The sequence below is a fragment of the Myxocyprinus asiaticus genome, chromosome 39 (assembly GCF_019703515.2).
Source record: "Myxocyprinus asiaticus isolate MX2 ecotype Aquarium Trade chromosome 39, UBuf_Myxa_2, whole genome shotgun sequence".
In the NCBI taxonomy this organism is placed as follows: Eukaryota; Metazoa; Chordata; class Actinopteri; order Cypriniformes; family Catostomidae; genus Myxocyprinus; species Myxocyprinus asiaticus.
Window position 1 is genome coordinate 28940818 of NC_059382.1, and position 20235 is coordinate 28961052.

The 20235-nt window shown below is 37.1% G+C and overlaps 1 protein-coding gene across 1 annotated transcript; it reads left to right on the top strand.

Moving 5' to 3' along the window:
- The first annotated feature begins 247 nt into the window (after positions 1 to 247).
- sgcg (sarcoglycan, gamma) lies at positions 248 to 20234 on the top strand. The gene is made up of 8 exons (XM_051679453.1): positions 248 to 578; positions 8079 to 8273; positions 9881 to 9982; positions 12151 to 12238; positions 13871 to 13990; positions 16550 to 16622; positions 18508 to 18631; positions 18864 to 20234. Exons 2-8 carry the CDS (start codon positions 8079 to 8081, stop codon positions 19038 to 19040), a joined length of 879 nt encoding a protein of 292 aa, XP_051535413.1. The 5' UTR covers positions 248 to 578; the 3' UTR covers positions 19041 to 20234.
- Position 20235: the final 1 nt, after the last annotated feature.

Consider the following 20235-nt stretch of genomic DNA (forward strand, 5'->3'; position numbering starts at 1 on the left):
TATTAATACACCGTCCTGTTTTAGAGTGACCTGTCGTTAAAGAGCAGGGTTTGCTGTCAAACAAAGAATCAGACAGTCAATGTCAGAAGCCACTACGTAGCTTCAGGGGCTCCGCTTGAAAAAATGCCAAGAAAGTAAGTCACATGCATAAAAGTCAAACAAGTGCAGCAAATTCTCTATAATTCTCTCACAAACATGCTTTGTCATTTTTTCCTTCCCCCACCCCTTTCTCCTCCCTCTGAAAGAAACAAAACAACCAGCTACTGCTGTTAGTGTGTGTCTTGCTTACGAATCCTTTCTCATGTGATCGTTGAAGTTTTGGATTTGTGTAATGCAAGGAGAGTGCTTTAGAAACCAGTGACGGGTATGTGAGATCAAGGGAGGAAGTTTGGGGGTGTCCATGTGGGGATAATTTGAGACTGATCTAGAATCAGATTTATGGAAGGCAGCTGTTGCGGGTTTGACAGACAGACGGGTCGGAAGACTACAGTACTGCTGCGGAACAGAAGCGGATTTGAGCCACTGCTGCCTGCAGAAGAGCATAGAAGAGTGTGACAGAGCACACTGAAACAGCAAGGGTAAGTCACACTTTCAATTTCCCTCCTATTCTTTTACTCTGTTCTTTATAGAGCACAATTGAGTTGGTAAGTGTGATTGTTAAAATATTAACTTTCTCATTACTAATATAAGTATGAAAAAAGGGGTATTTGTTTGAAATAAGTGAATGAAAGGCAACCCTGCTTAAAAATAATAACATTTTAAACCAGCCTAAGGTGGTTTGGTGGTCTGATCTTGTTTATGCTGGTCTACCAGCCTGGCAAACCAGGTGCTTAGCTGTTTTAGCAGGGAGTCCAGGTAGTCTCCCAGCCCCACCGGCTGAAAAATGTCCAGAATCCTTCTAAAACCAGCCTGACCCGGCTGGGAGACCAGCTAAGACCAGCCAACTTTAAACATAGACTGGTTTTAGGTGTTCCTTTTTTTTTTTTTTTTTAATCTGGGAAATGAGAGGTATTGACCTCTTTTTGGCTAAAGGGTTAGGCTAAAAAAAAAAAAAAAACACTCTAAAACAGCCTTACCAGGCTGAGAAACCAGCAAAGACCAACCAACCATTTTAGGCTGATTTTAGCTGTTTTTGTTTTTGTTTTTATTTTTTCAACAGGGAAATGAAAGGTATTGACCTCTTTTAAACTGGGAAAAAATGCCCAAAAAGCCATCTAAAACCAGCCTGACTAGGCTGGGAGACCAGCTAAGACCAACCAACTTTTATAGACTGGTTTTTGGTGTTCCTTTTTTCAACTGTGAAATAAGAGGTATTGACCTCTTTTAGGCTGAAAAAAAGCCCCAAAACCACTCTAAAACTAGCCTGACCAGGCTGGGAGACCAGTTAAGACAAGTAGTCCTGCTTTCATTATTTGAAACAGTTTTATTGTTTTTCCCCTTTAAATTGAGTGCACAGTCCTGGGACCTATTTTTAGAGGGCCAAGGCATTACGGCGCACTAGAGTTATGCAGACGGCAAGATTAGATGGAGTGGGAAAACTTCATACAGCTTGTTATGTTTGCCCACAGCCTCACTCCACAAGCTCTTATATGGGCTCCCTCTGAGAACTGGTTTTCCCATCTCATAACATTTTATCCTCCAGGATAACTCCACAGACACAGAGAAATATCAAACCAACAGCTTCCTGTAGTTCTCTTGATATTTGATCAGGTCCAGATTTGACACCACAAGGAGCCTGGAATCTCTGTTAAAAAGTCAAGTGGCTTGGAAAGACACTGTTATGTGGGTTGTAATTTTGTCTTTTGGCAGCATAGATGAAACTGGAAACAGTGAAAGTGCATCAGTAGGGTGGGTTAATGGAAAAAGGTCCTGAGGGAAACACACACATACACTCAGACAGAAAGACGCATATAACAGGCTGTGTGCGTGCAACTTGTGGAGTCAAGATGTTTGACTTTCTTTTTAGAACTTTAAAAATCCTCTTTAGTAATTGATATGATATAAATGTTTAATTACTGGTGGGTAATTACGCTTTTAAAAGAGATTAGAAAGGAATGGGAATTGGATAGCGAAGTCCAAACCCAAGTGTTTAGATGAGTTGCTGGAAGTTCAGTTTTGGAACAGAGACTTGGAGGCTGTTTTTCAGTTTTTTCTTCAAATAACAATGGTCTCTCCACATAGTATTTTATTCAAAATGAATAGTGTGCTAAACACACACTCTAGGTGTATCAGCACTATACTGACAGAAAGTGGAGTATCTAACAATGAACTAGATTTTTAGATTTTAAGAAAAAAACATGTGAGTGGTGCATGCTCGTGCAAGAGTTGCCACCACAACACTAGGGTGTTGTTAGTTGTTGGTAAGTGGTTAATAAGGTGTTTTGAGAGGTTCAAAGCACATTGCTATGTGGTTGCTAGGCAGTTTCTTACAGGCTCCTATATGACTCGGGTCACTCAATGTAAGTACTGTAATATCTCAACCTGAGATACACTGCACACATAAGATAAAATTGTGTTAAAGGTGCACTCAGTAATTTTTGTCTTTATTAAAAAAGTTTTACTCCAAAAGAAATTAATAGTAATTTTGAAACAATCATGACCACTCACATGAGATGTAGACTCCAGTCATATCAGTAACCTTATAAAAGCTGTTTTATTCTATATGATACTAATGGCGCCGCGGATGGCCGCCTCGGTGTGGAGCTCTCCAGTTCTTTCACTGTTTTTGTGTGTTTGTCCTGTGTTAAGTAATGTCTTTTCGATCAGTTTCACCAGAGACAAACTGCTAAATATTCGGCAGCAAACACCAGATAATTTTTAACCGGTATTTGATTATTCGGACGTTTTGTTGGACATTTTAGTCGGAGGAGCTGCGGTGCTGTACAAAAGCATCCAAACAACGCTGCCAAGCATACATCAACCAAATCTCTGCTCTCTTCCTAACAAAATGGACAAACTATTCTCCTAACCCGTACAAATAAGGACTTTGCTCACTCTGCTGCTCTGTACTTCACGGAAACCTGGCTGAGTGAAACCATTATGGACAGCATGTTACATCTGCCGGGCTTTCAGCTGTTCAGAGTGGATCGCATCACGGAATTATCGGGGAAAATGAGAGGCTGTGGGACATGCTTTTACATCAATGCAAGTTGGTGTACAGATGTAACAGCACTGAAGAAGATGTGCTGCCCTAATTTAGAAGAAGAGTTTTCCTCGTTTATTCTGGTGAGTGTTTACATTCCTCCACAAGCATGCGTGAACTCAGCACTGCAACAACACTCGGACTCATTTATTATTATTCTTGGAGATTTTAACAAAGCAAACCTCGTACATGAACTGCCCAAATACAAACAGCACATTACATGCCCAACCAGAGACAGAACTGGATCACTGTTACACTACATAAAGGATGCATATCGCTCTGTCCATAGAGCAGCTTTGGGTCTCTCTGATCACTGTCTGGTTCATCTTCTTCCAACCTACATGCAGAAACTAAAATCAGCTAAACCTGTAGTAAAGACTATAAAGAGATGGACCAATGAGGCAGAGCTGGAACTACAAGCCTGTTTTGACTGCAAAGATTGTAGTGTTTTTGAAGCTGCAGCCACTGACCTGGACGAGCTCACAGATACTGTGACATCATACATCAGTTTCTGTGAGGACATGTGCATTCCTACTAGGACTTATTTAACATACAGCAATGACAAACCATGGTTTACAGCAAAACTCAGGCAGCTTCGTCAGGCCAAAGAGGATGCTTACAGAAGTGGGGATAAAACCTTGTATAATCAGGCCAAAAACACACTGACAAAGGAGATTAGAGAAGCTAAAAGGAGCTACTCTGAAAAGCTGGAAAACAAGTTTTCAGCTAACGACCCTGCATCAGTGTGGATTGGCCTGAAAGACATTACCAACTACAAGACACCATCCCCCAACACTGTAGGGAATCAACAACTGGCTGATGACCTGAATGTGTTTTAATGTAGATTTGAAAAGCCCAGTCTCACACCCCACACCCGCTCTGTCACTTCACACAAACACCAACACCTCCTGCAACCCCCTCCTCCCCCTCCTGCTACTCAAACTGCACTTAAGATCTGTGAAGAGGATGTGTGATGGGTCTTCCGGAAACAGAAGACAAGGAAAGCACAGGGCCCAGATGGTGTTTCACTCACTTGTCTAAAAGTCTGTGCTAACCAGCTGGCCCCCATCTTCACACAGATCTTCAACACATTACTGGAGCACTGTGAAGTTCCCAGCTGCTTCAAATGCTCCACTATCATCCCTGTCCCAAAGAAATCCAAGATTGCAGGACTTAATGACTACAGGCCTGTCTCCATGATGTCTGTGGTCATGAAGTCATTTGAGAGACTGGTGTTGGTCCACCTGAAGGACATCAATGGACCCTTTCTGGATCCCCTGCAGTTTGCCTATCGAGCTAACAGGTCGGTGGATGATGCAGTCAATATGGGACTACATTACATACTGCAACTTCTTGACAGACCAGGGACTTATGCAAGGATCCTATTTTTGGACTTCAGTTCGGCTTTCAACACCATCATCCCAGCTCTCCTATGGAATAAATTAACCTAGCTCTCGGTTCCTACCTCCCTCTGTCAGTGGATCACCAGCTTTCTGACAGATAGCAGCAGTTAGTGAGACTGGGGGAATTCCCTTCCAGCACATGTACAATCAGCACTGGTGCCCCCCAGGGATGTGTGCTCTCCCCACTACTCTTCTCCCTGTACACAAATGACTGCACTGCCAAGGACCCCTCTGTTAAGCTCCTGAAGTTTGCAGATGACACTACATTCATTTGCCTCATCCAAGATGACAACAAGTCTGCTTACAGAAGGGAGGTTGAACGGCTGGCTCACTGGTGCAGTCAAAACAACCTGGAGCTGAACATGCTCAAAAATATGGAGATGATAATAGACTTTAGGACGAACACCCCAGCATCGACCCCACTCACCTTTCTAAACAGCACTGTGGCAGCAGTGGAGTCATTCAGGTTCCTGGGCACTACCACCTCACAGGACCTGAAGTGGGAGACCCACATTGAATCCATTGTGAAAAAGGCCCAGCAGAGGTTGTACTTCCTTCACCAGTTGAGGAAGTTCAACCTGCCACAGACGCTGCTGATACAGTTCTACTCAGCAGTCATTGAGTTTGTCCTCTGTACTTCTATAACTGTCTGGTTTGGTTCAGCTACCAAGTCATACATCAGAAGACTTCAAAGGATAGTCCGGACTGCTGAAAGGATTATTGGTTCGCACCTTCCCACCCCCCAAGAACTGCACACCTCCAAAGTGAGGAAAAGGGCTGGAAAAATCACTTTGGACCCCATTCACCCAGCCCACAACCTTTTTGAAATGTTCCCCTCTGGCCTGCACTACGGAGCACTGAGCACCAGAACAGTCAGGCACAAGAACAGTTTCTTCTCTCAGGCCATTCACCTTATGAACAGTTAAAACTGCCCAAAAATACTCTCCATTGTGGCAGTACAATCATGTGCATATTCAACTATTCATTCATATTTATATACCATTTATATTTATTTGACATATCCTACCTCTTCTGCACAATACATTACATCACCTTGCACATAACTGTATATCTGTATATAACATATTTTAACAACATTATTGCCCTACTGTAGATTCCTCTATATATTTATCTGTTGTATCTTATTTTTTATTCTTATTTCACTGTTTATGTATATATGTTTAAATATATATTTCAAATGTTTGTATGTATATGTTGTATATGTATATTTTTTGTATTTTCTTTGCACTGGAAGCTTCTGTCACCATGACAAATTCTTTGTGTGTGTAAGCATACTTGGCAGTAAAGCTAATTCTGATTCTGATTATTTTACATGGGGCAGGAGGCTGCCATGTTGAGATCACATGACAAGCTGAATACTACTCTCTAAATCTCAGTAACCACCTTGTTTTTGGACATTTCACTCATGGATTAAATGAATCATGGCTGACTGTGAATAGTGAATTTCTGCAATGGCATCTGTAACTGAAAACTATGGACCCTTTTCACACTTCTGGGTTTTGGAATGCAGAAGTAAAGGATTGCAGGGTAAACCTTGATAGCGGTGAATGGGAGACAACAGCAAATATAATTTTTGCTTATCCATTTGCGCCAACATCAAAAGATAAACGCCACTATTTTCCACAGCTTATCAAATGAAGAACAAAATAGAGAGTGGTGGATTACGACTGTCATAAAAGAGATGGCAAATTTTCTGTCACTCTCTCATCAGACGTATTAGAAGCCTCACTGCAGCTGTGGTATCTCATTTTTTTAAAACAAATTCCAGGGTAATATAATACAAAGTACAGTTTTATAAATGTATACATTTTAAATAAAAAAATTGCAAATATATAAAAGTTTGCTCAATTTACGCTGCTAAATAAGGCGGAAACGCATCATCACAGGTCTGTGAAAAGGGTCCATTGTGTTTGAATGATGGTGCATCCGCACCACTAGGTGTCAGTAACTATGTTTCCATCCAAGGGTTTTTTGCACTTTTTGTTGAGTAAATTGGCATTAACGCAAAAATATAGTGTCACATGACAGAATTGACCCCAATCATTAGCCTGTGTTAATCATGGCGACAATGTATACATCCTTGAAAGCCAATTTATTGTATGTGAAGCATTACTCGCACTGTTATGGATTGGTCTTAATGGCATACCTGCACAAATAGCATCAAATTAAAAAAATAAATTACCAAACAAAAAAATAATATTGTTAGGCTTATATAATTGCCTTTTCTTTAGACAAACTTAAATTAGCCATACCCTCTTCTGTAGACGAAAAAAGTCGGCTGAATGACATTCTCAGAATGTTCTAGACTTTTTTCAAGACTATAAACTATCAGAACTATTTGTCCAATGCTGAGTTCACTTTCAGAAAACTAGCTTTTAAACATTTTAAAACTTTTAAATATTTTAAATCTAACCCTCTTTACCTCGGATCACATTTGCTGAGCTTCTTCAGAAAATGTAAATTGCATTATGATGCTAAAATTAATTTTAGATGACAATCAAGTTCAGTTGGTCGTTAAAAGTTGCTGGACAAATATGCGGGACATAATGCAGTGTTGGTGGCAATGCTTTAAATTAGATGATTGTTCAAAGTAGCCTATCGAATATCTGTGTGTGCATACTGTATGAAATAATTGGTGCAAAATTCCCTTACAATGCAGTTTTGCATTTTTGAGTTAGATAACAACAAAAGTGATTTTATTGGACAAATCCATATTAAATTAGATGAAAATAAACAACCTGTGCATTCCTCAGACTTTTAGTCCATTTCACCATTCATTTATGACATTCCTAAATAATACATTTTCAATAGCCAGTTGCTTAAGTTAGACTGTTAGGTCTGTGAGTAGTATTTTTGTTTGACTAAAAATAATATATTTATCAGGCGGAAAAGAGCAACCTAGTCTTGTAGGGTGGGGTGCTAAGGTGTCTGCATTCAGAGGGCAGAACTCCTTGGGGAACAAAGAGTCTCTATGAAAACAGGCACACAGATAATGTCACACAATTAACATCTTCACCAAAAGATAACACCATACGTACAGAATGAATGAATGGGAAGTTCCTTTCTCACCAGTTCCCTCTCAACATATGTCTCTTCTCCCCCACTACACCCTCTCCTCCACTCCATTCTCTTTAGACCCAAATAACTCAGAATGACTGTATGAAAATATAATGTTCTTTGTGAATGCAAGGGATTTTAACATTCATGTTTGGTACCATTTAGAAGTTCTCAGTGCGACTGATCTCATTCCAACAGCAGTAGAATTAGTCATAACAAAGATTTGTGTATGTGCAATACTAGTCATGTGTTCATTGATCAAATTAAATGAATAATTGTTCAATATGTTAGTAAGTCTATGATTGAAACGATTAAATTGTAAGGATAATGATTAGTTTATAGTCTTTGAAGTCCATCCTAAATGACTAAAGTGATGCATTATTATAATATTTAATCAATCATTTTTGATAGATCTTAACAATATTCTTTATCCAGTTCAATGTGTTGGTTTTCAGATGGTGCGTGAACAGTACCTCACCACTACCGATGATTCAGGGGTCCTGGCACCAGTTACTGAGTACATCTACATGATCGGCATATATGGCTGGAGGAAACGCTGCCTCTATCTGTTTGTTCTGCTTCTCCTCATCATTCTGGTAGTGAACTTTGCCCTTACGATCTGGATCCTGCGAGTTATGTGGTTCAATTCGGTGAGCGAATATCAGCCACACACTGACTTGAGATCCTTGACTTTTGTTTTTATTCAGACACACAATGGGATTCAAAAGTCTGATGCCACAAGTGAAATGCTTCAATTTGGCATTTTACCCATTTGATAGCACTTTATTTTAAGGGTCTACAATAATGCACTGATTAAGCATGAATGAGAGTGTAGTTAATAATTAACAGAATGTAGAGTAAGGCAACCTTGGCCATAATTTACAACTTATTAAAGGTCTTATTTTTGTGAAGAAAGTAATGTAATGAATGCTCTATTTTAGAGATCCATCATAAATCAAGTTTTTAGCCTGTAATTAAAGCTTACTAGTTTTGACTTTACAAAGCTGTTACTAATAAAGTACTAAAATCTTCTATTAAAGAAAAATTGAACCCCTTTTCTGAAGTGAAAATTGTACTTATTCAAGTTATTGGTTTGTTTTGGATTATTAGTTGGTATTCAGGTTTATATAAAGATATTAAGACAGTAATTATGACTAATTATATTGGTTTTACAACTTTTTTGTTACTTAAAAATGACTAAAATTTTGTATTAAAGACAACTTGACCCCCTGTTCTGAAGTGAAAGTTTAACATACTCAGATTATTTGGTTACCACTTATTATTTAGGTTGCAAGGTTATTAGGTTACCAAGTTATTAGGTACCACTAATTAGGTGGTACTTTTAGTTTATTAAATGATATGAAGACTATATTATGTAATTATGACTAATTAGTATTGGTTTTACCAAACTGGTACTTATTAGGTGCTAAAATCTTAAAAATAAAGAAAATTTGACTCCCTGTTCAAAAGTGAAACATTGTTATTAATTTGTTTGACATTTATTAGGTGTTTACAGTATTCCCCAAAAAAATAACCTTAAAAAAGGTCAGAATGTTTTAATGTAATTGAAACATGTGCAAAACAAAACAATAACTTAAGTAGGTTAAACTTTCACTTTAGTCAAGTTTTCTTTAATAGATGATTTTAGTAATTTATTACCAACAGCTTTGTAAAGCCAATACTAATTAGCCTTAATTACTGGCTGAATATTGTTTAGTAAACTTGAAGTTTAATTTCTGAAATAGGGCATTAATTACATTACTTTCTAAACAGAAATAAGATGGTTAATAAGCTGTATATTATAGTCTCACTCTACATTCATTTAATTGTTAATTACAGTCTTATTCATGCTTTACTAGTGCATTATTTGTAGACCCTTATAAATACATTCTGACTCTCAGAATGTATTTGGTCCCCCTTTTGCTTTAATGACAGCATACATTCGAGATGGCAAGAACTCCACAAGTTTGTGCAAAATCTGATGATCCTTGTATCTGCATGATTTGAGAAATGTTCAAAACAGCATCTCAATTGAAGCAAGAAAATACGACATTTTGTAACATGGTCAAAGTCACAGAGTTGCTAACATTTGATGAGTGATCCAGAAATACTATAGTGTAGAATATTTTACATATTTTAAATATTCTTTGTTTTACATTTGTTCAGAATCCTAAAAACTTGCTTTTCTATTTAAACAATTTTCCCAGGTTTAACTTTCCTTATTTTAAATCCAAAATTTTCAATGTGGTTGTTGCAGGATGGCATGGGATACCTGCAGGTCAATACAGATGGACTGAGACTGGAGGGAGAATCCGACTTCCTCTTCCCTGTTTATGCCCAGGAAATTAACTCCAGAGAGGTAGGGGTAAATACACACAAATTCACAAAACTGTGAGATGTCTTTGAGATTCATATGACTCAGATACTTTTTCATTTGTATCTGTACTTTTACTCACATAGGATGAAGTCTCCACTTACACTGATCAGCCACAACATTAAAACCACCTGCCTAATATTGTGTAGGTCCCCCTCGTGCCACCAAAACAGTGCCAACCCGCATCTCAGAATGGCATGCTGAGATTATATTCTTTTTACCACAATTGTACCGAGCAGTTATCTGAGTTATCGTAGACTTTGTCAGTTCGAACCAGTCTGGCCATTTTCTGTTGACCTCTCTCATCAACAAGGCGTTTCCGTCCACAGAACTGCTGCTCACATTTCTTTTTTTATTTTTTTTTTGGCACCATGCTGAGTAAACTCTAGAGACTGTTGTGCGTGAAAATCCCAGGAGATCAGCAGTTACAGAAATACACAAACCAACCCATCTGGCACCAACAATCATGCCACGGTCCAAAACAATGAGATCAAATTTTTTCATTATAAATGGTTGATGTGAACATTAACTGAAGCTCCTGATCCATATTTGTATGATTTTATTCACTGCACTGCTGCCACACGATTGGATCAGATTAGATAATCGCATGGATGATTGTTGGTGCCAGTGTTAATATATGATGAACCCATTACACATCTACCCCCATGTTTAAGTACAGGTATCTGTGGGTTTACACTGGTAACTCTTTGAGTTATCAATGTAAATTGATGACTCAGTTTACTATTTCTTCTGCAGAACCCAAACAAAGATTTTTAGAAGAATATTTCAGCTCTGTAGGTCCATATAATGGTGAATGGTGGCCAGAACTTTGAATCTCCATAAGCACATTAAGGCAGCATAAAAGTATTCCATACGACTCCAGTGGTTAAATCCATATCTTCAGAAATGATCCGATAGGTGTGGTGAGAAACAAATCAATATTTAAGTCTTTTTTAACCATAAATTTCCACTTTCTCTTTCTCATTCTTCTTCTTTAGTTTTTTTGGCAATTCGCATTCTTCGTGCTTATCGCCACCTACTGGTCGGAGCTGGTCAAAGGTGGAGATTTATAGTAAAAAAAGGACTAAAATGTTGATCTATTTCTCACCCACACCTATCATATCTCTTGAGAAAACATCGATTTAACAACTGGAGTCTTATGGATTACTTTTAGGATGCCTTTATGTCCTTTTTGGACCTTCTCAGTTCTGGTCACCATTCACTTGCATTGTTTAGACCTACAGAACTGAAATATTCTCCTTAAACTCTTCATTTGTGTTCTGCAGAAGAAAGAAAGTCATACTCATCTGGGATGGGATGAGGGTGAGTAAATGATGAGAGAATTTTCATTTTTGGGTGAACTATCCCTTTAAGGAAAGTCTATTTGTCTGTGCCAGTGCTAAGTGTGGCCTTTAAAAACCCATGCACATGCAAAAATGCACCTCTCACTACAGCACCCCCAACTTAAATCATCTTCCCATGGCCCTGCTAAACAATATTAGGCAGGTGGTTTTAATGTTGTGGCTGATCGGTGTATATTAGCAATATCAGCCAAGACTATTGTATGTGAATAATTCTGTACAGAAAACAAACAGAATGTTGCTGTTACAGCTTATTGCATTTTTTTATTTTATTTTATTTTTTACATAATGCCCAAGATAGATAGATAGATAGATAGATTCTGTAAGGCACTTGACACTTGACACTTTACATGTCATAGTAGGAAGATATGGTACAGTTTGTGACTGCTGACCCACTTGGAAACTGAGAAGTTTCTGGATGGATAGCCTTTGATGATAACACATTTAGCAATGTGCTGTCAGCTCATTTATTTTGCCCTCATACTGTTTGTTGTGGAAAACAGCTTATGACACTTAATTTGATGGCAGCAGGGAACCTTTTACTGACACACCCTCGTGCTCTTCATTTCTTCGCACTTAATTCAAATGTAGTGACTTTCCTCTTTAGTTTCACAATCAAAACTAAAAATGAAGATATGTTTACATTTCCTTTGTTTGCAATGATTTACATCACATGCAATATGTGTTAAATTGTGAATTCAAGATGTGTATGTTTTTGTACTGTACTACATATCTTATTGTCAATGCATGTCATTTGTATGAAACATGACCCAGTGTTCACTTCATTAACAGGATTCAGCTCTTCTGGTGCACTCCTCTGAAAATGTCACTCTCAATGCTCGCAATGCCAATGGTGATGTCACAGGAAGTGTGTCTGTAGGTATGAGACATGCAACACATTTATTTGATTTTTATGACTTAATGATTTTCTTACATTATTTAATTTTTTTAATGCGTTTATTCAGGTGGAGCGCATAGAACATAGCCCCAGGGGCTCTATTTTCATAAGCGCGCAAAGTGCAGCACTACGCACAATGACCGTGCACAACGTCTTATCCAATTTTCCTGAGAGCGCTAATTATAAGCAGAATTTTTGTGACAGCACAAAGCGCAAGTGGGCGTGAGTGTTTGCGATATCTGTGGGTGTAGCGCGCAAACTGTGGGTGTATTTTGTTTAAATTAAATGGCGCAAAGCACAATTTGCTGTTTTCCTGAGATATAGGTCGCTTAGACATTTCAGAAGCAGGTCTGTTTTCAGCGCAAAGTCTGAATTCAGTTCCTACATTTGCAGTCTGTAAAGTTCATGTTCACACTCTGAAAATATAGTGGAACATCAAATTATGTCCATGACAATCACTGTTGTAGCCGTTTTATGAAACAAAACTTTGAGATTTGTGTAAAACCTTCTAGAGGTTATGGTTTATTTTTCAATTATTATTATTATGTATATATAGGATATGATTAATTGACAACTTCATTATTTTTATTATATTTTCATTTCATTTGAAGTGTAATTTAGAAATATTTTTGAATGAATAAAATTTTTCTAAATCAAAATTGACAGATAGAAATGAAGTGCCTGGTGATACAATCACTGTATATACTAGGCATGATTTGTGTATCAGTAGATGAAAATGATACATTCATTAATAATACATACATTCTCTATAATTTAGAGGAGGTTACATCCAAATCCTGTCGAGATTTTCCATGTGAATAAAAGGAGCGTGTCAATGTCATATAAATATGCGAGACATTAAATAAGGATGCAGTTAATGCACACAAGAACTAATTCATTGCACACCGTCCACTTCTTATGAATATGCTGTCTTTGTTAATGTTGCTGTTGCTTTAGGGAATGGACTATATAATAGTACGCAGATGCATAACCGGAGAAGAACTTCAGCATTCAATTGCACTTGACCCAGCCCATTAGCGCTTTGTGTGCACAATTTCGCCAAACCCACTTGCGCCTAGACTTAGCGCATGCTTGCACAAAAATGCCAAAACGTCATGGCCATGTCCACTGACTTTGTATGTATGACTTATGGTATAGTGCTGTGCTTTGCACTCTTAAAACATGTCCCCTTAAGTCAACATGAAATGGCATTTGCAACCCATTTTTCCACCATAATATAACATATTTCTGAGTGAAACAGGATATTCAACAATAAGAAAACGTAGGGTGATTTTATCCATTGGGAATTGATTGAATTGTGAAAAGTGGGTATTCTATACTGAATGGAACTAAACATGAATGTAAGTTTGTTAAAACAATGCTTAAATAGTTATCTGGACATTGGTTAACATGTGGCCTAGGTATAATTATTGTGACTATTTTAAAGTATCCAAGAATCCACACATCCCATCAGACACTGATTGCTTTTGAAGTACACCTATTTAAATAAAAGTTACATGCTGTGAATAATGTTCAGTTTTAAAATTCAAATTATTTTTCAGTCATTTTCTTTTTTTCTTTTTCTTTTTTACATATTATGATTTGTTTTCCCAGGTCCAGGCCAGGCTAGGGGTTTTGGTAAACACTTCAACATCAGTTCAAACCATGATGAAAATTTATTTTATGCAGATGAAAATGGAGCCGTTGTTGGAAAAGGAAAGCTCCGTGTAACAGGTGAGCTTGAAATTGAGGAAACAAGGGCTCTGTATAATGTGCAAAAAGCCAAATGATCTGTTAAATTAACTAATCTTTGGGAAGTAAACAGATCCTTTTGGGTCCCTAAGTTCATGATGTTACATTGTGAGGCGTATCAGAGCTCATTTCACGCTCACCTTTGACAACACAGGTGTCCCACAGACCAGTACTGCTTGAAAAGAAATCTGGGGTTTGGTCAAAAGAGGGTCTTCAAAGGATCTTTTTCCCAATAGTTAAGTTAAGAGATGCCCTATGCTTTCTTTATAGTTATAATGTCAGGTTATACGATATTTGGGTTGTGATTAAAAGTGCCAGGAAAAAGTAAATTTCCATAAGTGTTCCATTTTACCCATATTCAACCTACTGATTTACAACTCCAATTCCAAAAAAGGTGGGACAATATGGAAAATGCTCATAAAACAAAAAGAGTGAGTTGTAAATTCTGTTCACCCTGTGCTATATTGAAAGCACTATAACAACAGAGCTGTTCAGTTTGTAGTCTACAAACCCCAAAAAGATTTCACCATGGGTTCCCTCTGGATTTTCCTATGGGGTTTTATAATGGGGTTTTTCAACTTTGAGTAAAATAAGGTCTGTGGTAAACATTACTTCACGATACGTGGACATTTTGTTCTACAACAAATATTACACTTTCATAACTCAAACGTGAATTTTGAAGCCGTATTGAATTGCATACTTTTTTTATAAATCACACGGCGGATTCAAATTCCACATCTGAGTTAAGAAAGAGTGTAATATATGTAGTACAACAAAACGTCCACGTATCATCAAGTAATGTTTACCACAGACCTGATTTTGAATCTTTTTTTTTTTTTTGACCTCATGAATCCAAAACTCCCATTATAAAACCCCATATGAAAATCCTGAGGGAACCCAGGGCCGAATTACATTACGGCTGAACAGCTCTATACATTATTTGATGTTTTACCTTGTGAATTTCAATGGTTCTTTTGAAAATACAGTATACACTCGTTTTAAATCCAATGATTGCAACACGCTCCAAAAAATCTGGGACAGTCGAGTGTTTACCACTGTGTAACATCCCCATTTCTTCTAATATCATTCAGCATTTGGGTACTGAAGGCACAAGTTTAAGTTTAGCAAACGGAATTGTCCCCCATTCATCCATTATGTAGGTCTTTAGCTGCACAATTGTACGGTCCTTCGTTGCCCTATTGTGCACTTAAATAATTTTGCGCCACACATTCTCAATTGGAGACCGGTAAGGACTGCAGGCAGGCCAATCTAGCACCCACACTCTGCTTACACAGCCATACACTTGTAATCCGGGCAGTTTGTGGTTTGACGTTTCCCTGCTGGAAAACCACTTCTGAATGTGTGTGATCTCCAATTCCTCAGATGTCACTGTCTTAAAAACTGTCACGTGTCTGTAATTAATATTAATGGATATCATGGGCTCAGGAATACTTAGAGAAACCTTGGTCAGTCAACACCATTCGCCGCTGCATGCACAGATGTAAGTTGCGGCATTACCATGCAAAGTAGGAGTCATACATCAACACTTCAGAAGCGCCGGCGACTTCTCTTGGCTCGGTCTTATCTGAGATGGAAAGTACAATAATGGAATCATTTGTTGTCGTCCGACAAGTCCACATTTCAAATATGTGCCTCCAACCAGGCCTCAAATCCAAACTGTTATCAGTGTCAGGTCCAAAAGCCAGTGTCTGTATGGGCCAAGGGTGTGTCAGTGCCTATGCCATGGGTAACTTGCACATCTGTGAGAGCACCATTAATGCAGAAAGATATGTACCAATTTTGGAGCAACATATACTGCCATCCAGACATTGTCTTTTCCAGGGACGTCCCTGAATTTTCCAGCAGGACAACGCCAAATCACATACTGCCCGGATTACAAGTGCATGGCTGCGTAAACAAAGAGTGCGAGTGCTAGATTTGCCTGCCTGTAGTCCTGACCGGTGTCCAATTGAGAATGTGTGGCACATTATAAAGCACACAATATGGCATTGAAGGCCCTGTACAATTGTGCAGCTGAAGACCTGAATAATGGATGATTGGGGGAAAATTTCACTTTCTAAACTTAAGCTTGTGCCTTCACTGCCCAAACACTTAATAAGTGTTACTAGAAGAAATGGTGATGTTACACAGTGATAAATACTCGACTGTCCCAAATTTTGGAGCGTGTTACAATCTTCTGATTTGAAATGAGTGTGTGTGTGTGTGTGTATATATATATATATATATATATATATATATATATATATATATATATATACACACAATTCACAAGGTATAACATCAAATAATGTGTTGTTGTAGTGCTACCAATATAGCACAGGGTGAACAGAATTTACAAATCATTTATTAGCATTTTCCATACTGTCCCAACTTTACAGGAATTGGGTTTGTAATAAAGAAATATTTTCCTTTTTCCCTAAATCATGGCAGTTGCCCTCTAATGTTATGACTGAGCCAAATTAATTTGAACAGTTTAGGTGTTTTTTTTTGTTTGTGCAATTGTTCTGTCTGTTTGAACAGGTCCAGAAGGAGCTCTCTTTGAACATTCTGTCAGGACTCCTCTGGTCAAAGCAGTACTGAATAAAGACCTCAGGTAAGTTAGTGTGGACCGTTAAATAATTATGATCTTCATTAATATTAAGATATTAATACTATTCTTTTCATAGTTTTAGCAGTTAAACTAATTTGCATTGTTGGTTTTTTTTTTAATGGTTTTTGTCTTTGCTTGCAGTTGTGTGTTTGGGGTTTTATACTGTACTAAAGCACTCCATTAAGTTCTTTTTAAGGGGATTTTAGCCTTCCCAGCCCATTAAAAGTAACAGATGTACTGAAAATATTCCCTAAAATAACTTTTATAGAAGTTTCCAACAGGGCATTAGCCAGCTGTCTGCATGGTCTGTGATGACTAAGATCTGAGTCCCCTAAGCATCTGGTCATCAACTAAAGCTAATTCCTTTTTTCTTTAAAAACAAGGGTCTTTCTTTAAGAAATGTCATGCGCACAGTCACTGTAACCTTTCATTGTCAATGTACACTGAAAAAACGATTTGTTGGCTCGACAATCATAACATACAAAGTAGCTTCATAAATAGCGTCTACTCAGAAATGTACATATTTATAACATTTTTAGCTTTACTTAATTTTCATTAAATATCAATTTTAAGATGAACTTAAGAGTTACATAAAGCAAATTAATAATGGTGAGTTCCTTGAATTTATTAAGCTTATACATCCATAAAATTAAGATTTTCAGTACTATTAACTCAAACAATCAAGGACAGAACTGAGGTTGTGTGGAATACCCATAAGCCCATGCTCTTGAATAATTTAAGCATCTTTGTTTGGTCAAAAGGATCTTGTGTGGCCATTTAATTAGTTGTTATTACACTCAGAAAAATTTACTTTCACTATCATCAGTATTACTCAATTCTCCCTTGTTCATATTACTCAAAAAATTCATATAACCAAGGAAACTCGAATTAACTGAGTTGATTCAACTAAAAAGTGTCTTGTCTTAATCCATTGGCGTTGGGACAACATGAATATTTGTAGTTTGATTAACTGAAACTGGGATTTCTAGTTCCCAGCATGTTTTGCATGGGACTCGAGATTTTGAGTACTCTACATATTGCTTTATCCATTTAGCAATTGCTGTGCTAACCATAGCATAGTGACCAAGTTGCACTTAGTTGTGCTTCCCACCAGCATGTATTTAGTATGCTAACATTTCCTGTCAGCATACTAAAGCTTGCATGTCATTAAAAGAGTTTCATTTGAGCTGTTTTGACATGTTAAATTTTGGTGGGTTTACTTGATTCAGTTAGATGACCTCTACTTGAAGTATTTCAGTTGAAATTACATGGTTATTTTAGATTAAGAAAACTCATTTCAAACATGTGGAACCACTGTCCATGATTGAATCAAGTTCAGTTTAATGTAAGATTTCATTGAGATTTTAGCTATTTTTAGTAGTATTTATGTTCTTTTACTCTAAATAGCTGTTTCATGTAAAGTCACCATTAGGGTGATTAGTGTTCCATTAGTGATCAACTTAGATCCTGTTCAATCCATGTAATTTGTCCTTGTGCATGTAATATGTGTAGCTGAAGTGCAGTTTTGTATGCATTGCTTTGAGGAATCAAGATTAATACCTGACCTCAGTCATTATTTGTATTTCTTTTTTTTATAGTAATTTAAGTATAAACAGTGATGGAAATGTTAATTTGGAACAACTTATTCATGTGAAATTCATTTTTTGTAAATAAAGTTGAATGAACTGATACATTAGTGTATATGTAACAAAGGTTTTCTAGTTGTGCTGACATAAACGGACTATAAGTTGAATTTACTTAAAAAGCGTGATGCAAAAATGACACAAAGATATTTTAATAATTTAAGAGTATTTCGTGTTTCATTGACATCTTGTGTCCAAACAATGTATTGCAGTATACAGTAACTCTGCATTCCTGTCATTTTAAGACTGGAGTGTCCAACACGCTCTCTCAGCATGGATGCCCCGAAAGGAGTTCATGTCAAAGCCTTGGCTGGGAATGCTGATGTGACAGCACACTTTGACATTCGGCTACATTCAACTGCAGGACTGGTAAGCAAAATAGCTCTCTAATTAGTTTGACTTGAAAGGCCTCTCTCTGAAATAGTTGCTTATGTCCAAAAATATGTGGACACCCAAACACCAGAGCCAATATGGTACGGTGGCCCAGGGGTGCACAACCAAATTAGCAAAGCAAGCAATATGTATAGTGTATAAACATATAAAATGGTACCAACTCTGTCATTAAAATATACTTTATTATTTGTTCTGTGATATATTTCAGTTGATTTTAGATGCTGAATCTGTCCGTCTGCCCACGTTACCTGTGGGTGAAGCCAGAACTTCAGGTGACTCGCAGGGATTGTACGACATGTTTGAGGTGTGTGTTTGCCCCAGCGGTAAGCTCTTCCTCTCCAAAGCTGGAGTCTCCTCTACATGTAGTGAGCAACAGGACTGCTGAATACGTTTCTGTCTGTAACACCTATACAAAAATGAAATCTGCCATAGCAACAAGGGCTTCTGTCCGATATCTCCCTTGATGGAGGGTCTCTGGTCATATATATATATATATATATATATATATATATATATATATATATATATATAAAAACACCACAGTAACTCAGTAACATGTTACTTGTTAACATGTTACTGAGTATATTTGTTATTTGACAGGGAAGTTGACATTTACAGTATACAGTCTGCAGTTTATATTGTATATGGCACAAAGTGATTGAGGAAGTTTTTTCTTTGTAGTAAAATTTTTTCAAAATGAGGCTGGGCAATAAAGGGGCTGTTCCACAGCTTTCATCCTATGCAATATAATTTTGAGGTGCAATAACCAAATTGTATGTATTGAATATGAACTAGTTTTTGTTTAGGAAACACAGAACAGTAACTACAGTCATTTTTATGTGAAATCAAAAATTTGTCATAACTGCTGGTGTTTTGCAACGCAAGACTGTTCTGTATGAAAAAAGTCAGCATAATCAATGTTGCTTGGATAAATAAACATACATGCCAACTTTTCAAAATGGATTATTGTTGTAATTACATTAATATGATTGTGTTTTGTTCTGTTTGAAGAAATAAATGTTCTCTTGAATTTTAAACTTTTTGGGTTTAATATCACATTTGCTACTCCATCTTTTTTTTTTTAGTTATCAAGACTGATAAGCAATCTCTATGGCAGCTTTAAACATTAGGGTTTTGTGTTCCTTTGTGCTGAACTGTATTTGTGTATGTGAAAATGCTTAGAGTGGTTATGTTTTTATATACATTGGCAGCGGTCATTCAGTTTATACATCAGTTGTATATCTTATATTTTGATTGATGTATATTTTGTTTGAACAGGAGAATTGTGTCATATATTTTGGTTTATCTAAATGTAAATTAGATTTGCCATATATTGATATTTGAATTATAGTTTACCTATCAAACATGCATGGAAAAGTATTTTTCCCACATCCCAATTCAGATAATCTGACATGAGCTGTTCTTTTAAGGCTGCTAAAGAAATAATTAAATCTGTTTTGTGTGTTCAATAAATGTATAATGTAAAAAGTGTTTTACCTGTTACTATGACTTACATGAACATTAGTTTAAATTAATTTAAAGTAATGCAAGACCACAGCTAATAAAAGCAATAGCTCACC